The following is an 11,667-nucleotide window of genomic DNA, read 5'->3' on the forward strand; positions in this document are numbered from 1 at the left end:
TAAGTTTTTTAAATTTACTCTTTATCTTAGCCATCAATTTTATGGATATACAATGGTTTAGATCTAATTGAAATCATTGAATTTCCCTAGAATTAATGGTTAGTATCATGAGTAAATTTAAAAAACTTACTCAACATTTTTTTTTACTTTTTTTACTTAAACTCGTGTTTGCCTCAAGCGGTATGAGATATTCACTAAAAAGTGGACAGTTTATTGCTTCATTTTTTTTGTCATTCGTGTCTCTAAAGTGGGTAAAATTGAAACAATGAAGGGGTCCGAATTTTTGTGTGTGCATAGTTTGGGTGACTCAGCTAGGAATTTAGGTAATAAGGGATCTATCTGTGTTGCGGTGTTATTTAAACTTCAAAGATATGACCATTCTTTTGCCTTCTATCATTCTATGCATAGGGCTACAATTCCATCACTTTAGCATTAATCTTAAGATATAAGTGATAGAACAACAATCAAATCCTTAATCTATTAGGTGGTCTTACCTACATAGATTGAATGACGATACAAACTTTGTAATAAATTACATTCATTATTGACCCTCAAGTAAGTACTATCCCATTATATCTTCTTTTCCAAAACTCAAGTTAGACGTATACAATTTTTTTTTTTCAAGTTTAACAAAGATTAGGAGGGAGAAAGTGCTACCAAATATGATACCATTGTATCAAATTTCAGAACACATCAGTTGATGCAAGTCATACAACCACATTATTGCAATTGCATTTACCTCTAATGATGTGGTCGCATCCTGCAATCGGATCATCCTATAATTGTATATGACAATGACCTATAATGATGTGGTAGCATCGGGCTATCACCGAATCAAATTAGACCGTATTAAACCATATCAAATTAAAAAACATTTTCTAATCACAAAAAATTTCACATAGTGATGACCATAATCTACATCGAAACGATTGCAATGAGCAAAATCATAGTAAGGACAACTATAACTACAACTACAATTTAAAACACAGTATTGTACCAAGAATTGCCAAAGACAGCTAGATGGCTTAAAAATATAGGGTTGGGGAGTGTGACACCACTTATAATGAGATTATATCTGCAATGGAATGTTGTAGAGTTCAACCAGAATCATTGGCCTTGGGCTCTGTTTCAGCAAGAGTGGCAAGTTCAGGCTGATTTGCTTGCTAAGAATGATATGTTATATGTTAGGGATGCTCCTCATACAGTCATACTAGTTTGAGCCCCTTCATTTTCTGCATCTTTTCTTATTAGTGCTTAGTTTTTATTGTTTCTCTTCTGGTACAGTAGTTATACAAATAATAAAAAAAATAATGCAATATTTACATTGAGTTGGTATAAAAATTTATGCACAATCAGTATATTACCCACTATTCATTTGAATTACTTTTGTTGAAGAGTAAATGATACTTAAATATGAATGGTGGTGAATGATGCAATGACAACGTATAAAACTTTTGCATTATCAGTGCATAGTGCATACATTCTTTCCTCCAGAAAACAGATAGCTAATACTAAGAAAAGAATAATTTTACTAGCAAGAAACTTGGATTCCTACCAATTAATAAATCTCTTCCAACAATTTTATGCTGTAATGGGGCAGGGTTTGTCTATTGTAACTCCTATTTTTTTCCTATTAACCTCCCATTTCCCACCATTGCAAAAAAGCAATTACCCCTTCTGATGAATACAACACAAGAGCACTTCATTAATGAATATTAGTCAGTTTTTGAAACCAAGGAAAACCCATTTTATATACAATTTTTTCTTTCAAAATACTTCAATTGGGATGCAAAAGAAATAAGCTAATTCTGCAACTTATTTTTCAATTTCTCTCGAGTCAAATTCTAGTAATCAATCAATAATACTCTTTTGAAATCCAAGGTCCAAGCCTCCAGTACCCACAATTTAATAATAACAAAATATACAATACATTTTTCAACACAATTAATACAATTAAAAACCCCGTATTTTCAATTTCAGTATAGAGCAATAACCATAAAAAACTTAATACAGATCACAGAATTCTAATTCCGTATTCAACAAATAAATAAAACACTTCAATATATATTAGCGAATACCAGAGATATATCAAAAGGGTCACTAGAATTCAAACGGATTTGACGGCGGAGGGAGCGGCGGCAGAGTGATCTGTGACGGTGGGGTTGAGTGGTTCACGAACGGTGTTGTCATCATCAGGATCGTAATCAGGATTGAGGCTTCGATCGATGGCTTCGCGACCGGTTTCAAGGCAAGGTTTGCAAGCGATCTCAATGGTGATCCAACCAAGAAGAACTCCCACTACTGCTATCACTGCACTTGTGATCGCACCCATGATCGTGTTTTTGGTTAATCTTTCTGATTCTGAGTTTAATTCTGATTTTGTTCTGCTATTTTGTTTTGGAAATGATATAGTAAAGGAATGGGTTCAAAATGGGCTACACCAATTGGGTCTTGCTTCTGTTTTGTTTGGAAGCCAATTCTTATTTCAAAAAGCTTCATAATATCCTTCTCTATTTTCCCTTCCTCTCTATAGTATATAACTTTACTCTCTTAAATCTCAAATTTACTCTCTCAAAGGTCCATTGGTTCACCATCAATGTCATCTCCTTTACTATTAATTATCTTCTAACTAAAATAATTTATTTATTAAATAAATAAAATAGATCAATAAAATTATTTTATGGGAACTTAATAATTAAGTTACAACTTGTATCATATCTTACTTTTTGTTTCGAGTCGAAAAATGATTGCAAATAATAATATTATTTTTGTTATATTTTGATGTAGGAAATCAGATGACGACCAATGCAATATATTCTTTTATTAATTCTCTTTTAAATCAAATACTTTATTTATTTATAATATATCAATCCTTAATCATTTTTCAACTTATAACTTAATAGTCTTGATTTTTCTATTGCACTCAAGGATGTGTAGAGGCAAGATAAACTCTTGTGAGACATAGAATAAAAATAATTATTTATTTCTTTTCATAATTAATTTTTTAGTAAAATAAACTGAGAGTATAAATATTATTGCAATAAGCAGGGTACTAATTTAATATAAGCAGACAAGATGCTCATTCATCCTCGATCCATAATCAATTCATGAGCTCAGAAGTCTAGTTCGAATAACTCTAGTGATGATACCAAATCATTCGGAAAAGGTGAAATTTCATTTCCTCTCTTCCTAATTTATGTAAATGATGATCCGTCGAGGATCGTGTCACAACAAGTTTGTAACATGGGGACAAAAAAATAAGGTATGCAAGTTAGATAAGTCTATGTGTAGTCTTAAATAAGTACCTAAGCCGCACCATGAAAGTGGCGAATGCATTTATTGAAAATGCGAAAATAACATTTGTCCTATCAAATATCTCTATGTAGATGACTGAATGTGAAGTCATAGTTGTGTAACAGTTTTGATATAAAAGACCTTAAAGAAGCGATTATAATCTTTGATATTAATATTTTTAGGTCAAAATATGAAATTTCTTTAGATAAGTCTCATTACATTGAGAAAGTCTTAAAGAAATGTAATTAGTTTGATTGTAAAACTAGTAGCACAATATATGATCCGAGCGTAAAATTGTTTTTAACCCTAGCGAAGGTGCATGACAAGTGAGTATGTGAGCATTATTTGCATCCTTCGATATAGAAGTAGTTGCATTCGATCAGATATTGCCTATATCGTTGGATTATTGTACAGGTTTACATATACATCGAATGTAGAGCATTGAGAGACTATTGAGAAGGTCAAGAGATACTTCAAGGGAACCATAAACATTGGGTTACATTATAAAATGTTTATCGTTGTCCTTGAAGAATACATCCGTGAAGATTGAATCAATTGTTTAAATGATTCCAAAGTGACTAGTGATAATATATATTTCGCATATCTAAATGAGTTATTTCTTGGAAGTCAAAGAAACAAACTATTTTGTTTTAGTCCATAGGGAATATGAGATAATAGCACTAGAAACTGCTAGTGGGGAAGCAAGTTGATTAAGAAACTTGCTTGCAAAGATTTCCTTATGAGAAAATATGATATCAGTTTTGTTGATTCAATGCAATAGTTCTGTGAATATTGCAAAAATTTAGAATCGTTATTAGAACAATAAAAAAACGACACGTACATTGTAAACACAACACTTTTAGGGAATTACTCTTAATTGGAGTTGTTAGAGTGAATCATATACACACTGATGAAAATCTAGCATATCATCTAATGAAAGGACTCTCTAGAAAAAAATTTAAAATACTTCAAGAAAAATGAAACTATTGCCCTTAGAAAAATGAATCACAATCTTATGGTAAAAAAATGACACTTTAAAAAGAAAAAAATGTAGATTCACATTACCCACTACTAGTGTCTCACTTTTATTTTTAAGCTCCATTTTTATATTTCAAGTAAAGAAAATACTTTGAATTAAGAATAAGTTGGACAAGAATAATTGCTACTTCATCGATTTTATAAACTATAACAAACATCATAAAATGCCTTAGTAATTATTCAATCATAGTATTTATGTGTAGTAACCACAAGTTTTGAATTAATAGGCTTTAAACTTATTCTTTCCTAGAACACAAAGGTACGAATAATGGTTGATCAGCTGCTGAGGATGGGGAAGAGGATAGTCGTCAAAGTAGCAAGATGAGGTAGGAGAGCTGGACCCGCCGGTGGAGGTACCTGAAAAGGTTCTCCGACGATCAAGTCAGTGTATGAACTAAGTGCATGGGAATATGAGAATAATGAAGGCGGAGAGTAGTAGAGTGAGTAATGCTAAAGAGTAAAAAGGATACTTCCTGTTGGTAGAGATCCCTATTTATAGAGGGGAGAGTTGACTTTGGGCTCTTGGCAGATAGTGCAACACGTGGCTGACCAAGGGTATTGTCGGGGGTTGCTTTTCTCGTGTGAGGTGGTCCGTCAGGACCGTACGCTGTGCCACTCTTGTCTTTTAGCCTGTGGTTGGTTTGGTAGCCGTTCTACAACCTGTCTGCCGTGCTGGCAGGTGGGTTGGTGAGGTACAGGAGGCATGCCAGGGAATGTCTCTAAGGTCAATTTTGTCGGTCTCGGCACGCGGGGCCTACCTCGGCGACCAAGCATGCGTCTCTTCGGTTCGCCGGGTAGGAACAAAACTTATAACATACAAGTATCCCTTGATGGTTAGTTGAGGCTAAGGGATTATAGACTAATAACGCGTGAAATGGAGAACAATGTCATAGATGTGTTGAGCTTAAGAGGATCATAATCAGTTCTATTAATAATACAAATGAACTAACTAAAATCTGAGATTGTGTTGACAAATGGTAAGCATTTTATATAAAACACTTTATATTTTGTATAAAATATTTTATATATAAGTCATTTGTTGTAATTTTTCTTTTCATTTCATTTCATTCATTCAATATGTAATTCATTCAATGAATAAAATAAGCATTATTTTCTTGTTCACTTTGCCATTGTCTCACTTTATTGCTCACCATATTTGTTGATTAATATAACATTAATTATAAATAAAATATTATATGTTCAATTAAAATAAATGATTTAAAAAATAAATTTAATTATCTATGTATTTAATTACTTCAAATTACAGTTATTAATCAATAAGTAATTGAATAGAAACTACATATTTTATATATTTTTTAATTATTTTTAAAATTTTAATAACAACTAGTTTTACGGAAATAGCTCTATTTTAAAAGTTAGCTACATAATTACAAAGCTTTAGTTAATTTCATAGTTACATGTTAGAAGATCAACCTCATCACTATAAACTAGTTTTGAGGAATTGACCCAACCGCAATTTTAGAAATTGATATATTTATATATTATTAGTGTAAAAATTTACATACAATTAGTATATTATCTATCATTCAATTATATTACTTTTTGAAGAGTCGATGATGATTAAATATAAATCGTGCTCTTAATTTTATTGTTTATAGAAACAAAAAAAAGTGATCTTCTTCACTAATGGAGTCCAGTTAATTTTAAATAACTTTACTTTTATTTTATAGCAAATAAATCTAGGAGATTTTGAAGTAAATATCTCTTATATAAAATACTCAAAGCTCATAAAGTAATCTTCTAGTTAGTTTAAACTTACCTCACAACTTCTTAAAATCTCACATTCTTTATTGTTGTTGTATAATGAACAATAAAGAAAATTGATCTAAGAGATATACAAACCAATGATGTAAATTTGGAATGTTTTTGCCTACAACATCCAGGATTCATTCCCTTCCCGCCTTCTTACTTTAGTAAAATAAAGAGAAAAATATGTACAGACTTACAATATAAGAAAATTTTACATTGTCGGTGTATTATTCACAATTTATATTTATTAATTATTGACTCTTAAATATAAAAATATAAATAAATAGTAGATGATACACTAATTATATATAAATATTACACTTTAAAATGAAAAAGAACATTTTATCCAAAAACCGAAAACATAGATTCACACTATCCAGTCTCACATTTATTTATCCTTTATGTATCTCTTATCTCTATTCCTAAGTTCCACTTTTATATTTCATGTAGCTAAAATACTATGAAGTAATAATAAGTTGAACAAGAATAATAATCACTTCGTTGTTTTATAAGCTTTTATGTATAGCAAACATCATAAAACAATTTAGTAATTATTTAATTCATAACTATGTAGGTGCAGTGACCACATGTTTTGAATTCATTAATAAGCTTTAAACTTATAACATACCAGTATCCCTGTATTGTTATTTGAGACTAAGGGATTATATACAAATAACACGTGAAATGGAGAAAATGCTAGAAATATGTCGAGTTTTTAACAAGATCATAATCAATTATATTAATAACACAAATGAACTAATTAAGATCTGAGATTGTGTTGACAAATGGTACACATTTTATATACAATATTGCAAAGGATCATAATCATCGCCATACTTTAAGTACATGTGGTCTCATTTCTTCATAACGATATCTATTTTCGTTAAGATAATTGCTTATAACTATAGATAGAACTGGTGTCCTTTGACTATGTTTTCCAACACCTATTATCACTTGCAATGTTTTGAACTTACCTAACTACCCTTACTAATATTTTCTAATTACGTTTTTACTCTTGTGTCATTTATGCTTCAACATTAGGGTTCTCTTTTTTGGTTCTCTCTCATTCTGGAACTCTCAACCACAAAAAATGAAGACATGAAGCTATCTCCATATTTCATTGAAGCACGATTGGTACGTTTCTCCCTTCATTGATAAATCGATCTACATTTTTTCTCATTCTTGATTTTTCGTTTCTGATTTTTCAATCTAGATTTTGTGATTTTCGTTGGATTGAAGGTGGTTCAGCTTTTGTGTTGATATGAATCTCAAATTGCACTTGGTATGTATCATTATGAATTTCAACACTTTCTTTTCAATATCATGTTCTATTTGTCACTACCATGTGCGCTTTTAGTTTCTTATTCATCCTTCTTGTGTAATGTATTACGATATATGATGTCATTATCTTTCAATTTGATTCAGTGTTTCTTGTTTTGATTGTTATTATTGTTTGATTATGCAAATCTTGTTCCTACTTTCATGAATCTTCATGAAACAATGGCTAAAATGTAAACAAACCCATTCACTTCTTTTTTCAATCATTTCCATTTTTGAAATTAATCTGCAAATCAATTCTAAATCCCTAATTTCCTTTTGTGTTTTCATCAATTAAGTTTTTGATTGATAGGTCTTTTGTTTTATTACTGCATTTATATTGTTTTGGTTTTGGATTCTAAATCTACTTTGGGGTTTCAATTCTGTGCCTTGCATAGTTTCACATTGATCATTGTCATATGTTGTTTCAATCATAATCCTAAATTCATATTCATATTGCATAACATTAAATTTCATTTTGGATTTAGCCACTTTTAAAAGTTGAAAACCACATAGTCAAAGAGACAGTACCCACATCTTTATTATGCCTTTAATTTGCTGATTGAAATTGTTTTCCAAACCAATGACCCCATCAAAATACTTTACAAAGATTCAGCTTATATAAAATAAAACTTCAAAAATACTTATTTATATTTATGTTTATATATTCTATAGTTTATCATCTAACGAAAAGTGTTTTATCCCTTCAAAAAAAATCCTCTGCTTGCTGAGAGATGTAATGTGAAACCAAACTCTTTTTTAACAACTCATAAAGGTAATTGATAAACTACTACTTATTTGAAAATTCATTTCATTCTTCCCCCCTTCATCATTTTTGTGCATAAGCTATTAAAGTCTTGCTTAAAGTCCAAGAAACAAAAACAATTTGGCCATTGATCAACATTTGTGAATAACCAATAAAACCACAAAAAACCTAAACCTGATATGAATTCCCACCATTTCCTTCTTTCATTATTTCTATTGGTTGTTGCACTTCTCAAACCTCATCTATGTATAGTTTTTATTATCCATAATCCTAAACTCTTCTTATAGATCCTCCAACTAGCATTTGCATGGACTGTCTTCCTTTGATTTAATCTAGTTTTCTGTGTATAGTTTCAACTTACATCTTATGTCTTCCAAAGTTTCAAAGTGTTTGGAGAGAGCTTGAGAAGATTGGTTAAGTTGAAATAGAAGGGACTGTTTTTTGTGTGAATAATTTCTTTCTTCCTTATAATCAACTTTTGGATCAAAGACAAAAGAATATGCAGAAGAATGTTGTTCTTGCAGTTTCATTGCAATGTTCATGTAGGTTTGGATATGTTGGAATTTGGTATGCTTAGGGTAGTAAAAAAGGAAACAATGGTGATGAAGACAATGACATAGCAGCTAATAGCAACTAATCTAGTCTTTCCTTTAAAAAAGGAAACCATGCCTATTAAAAAATCATTCTCTATTTGGAACTTGGTAGATTTGTAACATGACATAGCAGCTAGGAAATACCATTATTTATCATATAATAGTCAATAATCAATGGTGACGAAGACACATTTAACATCTAATAATTGATTGGCACTCTTAGACTTAGACATACCAATCCTAGTACTTGTAACTGAAGCCCTTACCTTAGGTGTATCTTCATTATTTGTTTTGGCATATGCTTTGTTGTTCAATACTGATAGCCCAACCTATTTGGAGATTATTTACTTTTTTTGAATTATGTCCATTTTTGTCTTTTGCTTATAATCATAATAAACACAATATGTCATCACAAAATTAAAGTCTTATGATCTTATCATTAAGTAAATGTTATTCCACATTCATAGTTCCTTTAAAATTTCAATATTTAAATGTTGTCAGAATTTTGCAATGCAAATAGAGGAGAACTAATGATGTGGAAGTTAGTTAAGACCTAATATTCTCTTTGTCTAAATGAAAATAGAATAATAGATGGATGATCAAGGAGAAGAAAGAAGCATTGCTTACTTTAGATGGAGAGAAAGTCGTCAAAGGGCTATCATTTAAGTTATAAACTTTATAGTTTATTACTACATAATGAAAATCCGATCTCATAAAATGATAGTTGATCGTGCTTTGACATTAGAGAAGGATAGAATAAGAAGGGAATTTATGAAGAAACTCGATACTATCGAAGGTAAAAAGATAACAATAATGAGATCTAAAACCTTTTTAAACTTATGTGCTATTTTAGAATCAGAGGGTGGCCTCCGATCAACACAAAGGGTTAGTGTAGAGGAACAAGTTGCCAAAACACTACATTTTAACACATAATGTCAGAAATCATCAGATTCAATTATGGGTTCAACGATCTGGTGAGACTATTAGTCGTTACTTTCATCGTGTGCTTTTGTCGATAATTGAGTTAGAAGAAATATATCTCAAGCAACCCGATGGCACGCGAATCGCTATAGAAATTCTTGGAAGCAACCGATTTAACCCATTTTTTAAGGTAAAATATATTTTACTATTAAAATTAAGAATGTGCGTTATTAAAACATATTGATGTCAATGATAAATTGGTAATGATAGGATTGTGTCGGGGCAATTGATTGTACACATGTACGTGTAAAAGTGCCATTGCTTGAAGCTCCAAAATATCGTGGTCGGAAGGATTTTCCAACACAAAATGTTTTAGTTGCGTGTTCTTTTGATCTAAGATTTACTTATGTTCTACCTGGATGGGAGGGTATTGCATCTGATTCAAGGATATTGAAAGATGCATTGCATAGAACTAATGGTCTCAAAATACCTAGTGGTAGTTAAGATAATATACTTTTTTCTTTTTGCTTCTTCATTTATGTATGTTTTTTTTAAACAATTCATGTTTTAATAGGTAAATATTATCTTCTGAATGCTGGATTCATGTTGAGAAAGGGACTAATTACCCCATATAGATCAATACATTATCATTTGAAGGAATTCTCTGCAAGAAATCCACCCCGAACACCTCAAGAATTATTGAATATGCGTCACTCTTCCTTGCGTAATGTTGCTGAAAGGGTTTTTGGAGTTTTGAAAAAAAATATATCTCATTATTACAAGTGGAACTGAGTCAAATTATGGAATTAAAACTCAAAATATGATTATCATAGCTTGTTGCATTTTGCATAATTACTTGATAGGTGTAGATCCCGTTGATGATAAAGAGTTGTTAGATGAGGTAGATGAAGAAATTTCTTATCGAAGTGTAGTTCAATGTGATGGAGCATCAATAAATGACAATGATGAAGAACATACTCATTTGGGAGAGAATTTGAGAAATTCTATAGCTGCTACTATGTGGACAGACTATCAGTCTTGATTAGGATATTAATTTGAGAACATGTGATTGTGGTGTAAATATTTAGAATATTTTCGTGATGTTTTATAATATGGAAAATTATGATGTATTTCTGACTTGATATACTTTTAGATGTTAATTTAAAATTTTGACGTATTTGTAATTATTTAATATAAGAATTGGTGATGTATGTCATGGATATGTATTTCATGAATTTGTGACAACTTTATAAGAATTATGGCTGAGACAAAAAGTGAGCTTAAAAGAGAGATATGGAATGATGATATGGATAATGCTCGAAGCTTTTTTGCATCAACAAAATGAGGGAAATAGAGTGAATGGGACTTTTACTACAACTGCTTATGATGCCATAGTTAAAGAGTTAGATAAAAAATTTGAAAGAGCTTTTGGAAAAGAAAAAGTGAAAGGGCGTTGGAAGTTAGTGAAAAGACCTTTTTCTAAATGTTATGATCTGTTCAAAAGTGGCTTGAGTGGATTTTCTTAGGATCCAACGACAAAGCGTTGGTGTCCTGAAAAAGAAGTTTGGCAACAACTAATTGAGGTATATTAGTATTTTTTCAATTTTATTGTATATTCATATTATAATAAAATTTAAAATTCATATTGTTTCAATACATTATTATGTGTGCATGCATTTTAGAAGGTTAGAGAATTAGGTAGATAGACATATATTGGTTAAATAATTTTTTTGTTTTGTGATAGAAAAATCCTGATGCTGAAGAATGGATGAAAAACCTATAGCAAATTATGATAAGATGATGATCTTGTGTGGACAGGATATAGCTACTGGGCAACATGCTGAGACTGCAAAAGACATTAGAAACAAAAGACAACTCGTGGGTGAATCTGAGTCTTTTGATGATGGTAATGGGGTGACATTGGAGAGCGTTCAAGGCACTGATGATGGAAATGAAGTAACGTCCCCG

General features: G+C 30.9%; 2 protein-coding genes across 2 annotated transcripts; one reads left to right on the plus strand and one right to left on the minus strand.

The window, feature by feature from the left end:
- On the minus strand, positions 1,866–2,401 carry LOC109329035 (outer envelope membrane protein 7). The gene has a single exon (XM_019562698.1). The coding sequence runs from the start codon at positions 2,330–2,332 to the stop codon at positions 2,108–2,110; it is 225 nt and encodes a 74-aa protein (XP_019418243.1). The 5' UTR covers positions 2,333–2,401; the 3' UTR covers positions 1,866–2,107.
- On the plus strand, positions 9,496–10,741 carry LOC109329214. Its single transcript, XM_019562883.1, has 6 exons — positions 9,496–9,574; positions 9,632–9,663; positions 9,728–9,889; positions 9,970–10,177; positions 10,274–10,423; positions 10,563–10,741. The coding sequence occupies exons 1-6, from the start codon at positions 9,496–9,498 to the stop codon at positions 10,739–10,741; spliced, it is 810 nt and encodes a 269-aa protein (XP_019418428.1).

This window comes from Lupinus angustifolius, chromosome LG16, assembly GCF_001865875.1.
Source record: "Lupinus angustifolius cultivar Tanjil chromosome LG16, LupAngTanjil_v1.0, whole genome shotgun sequence".
NCBI lineage: Eukaryota > Viridiplantae > Streptophyta > Magnoliopsida > Fabales > Fabaceae > Lupinus > Lupinus angustifolius.

What these genes read in the sequence shown, in the direction of transcription:
- LOC109329035 (XM_019562698.1), bottom strand. Translation starts at nt 2,332, where the DNA reads ATGGGTGCGATCACAAGTGCAGTGATAGCAGTAGTGGGAGTTCTTCTT.
- LOC109329214 (XM_019562883.1), top strand. Translation starts at nt 9,496, where the DNA reads ATGATAGTTGATCGTGCTTTGACATTAGAGAAGGATAGAATAAGAAGG. An exon ending in GAAACTCGATACTATCGAAG is followed by an intron (nt 9,575 to 9,631) that starts GTAAAAAGATAA and finishes GTGCTATTTTAG; the next exon opens with AATCAGAGGGTGGCCTCCGA. An exon ending in GATTTAACCCATTTTTTAAG is followed by an intron (nt 9,890 to 9,969) that starts GTAAAATATATT and finishes TGGTAATGATAG; the next exon opens with GATTGTGTCGGGGCAATTGA.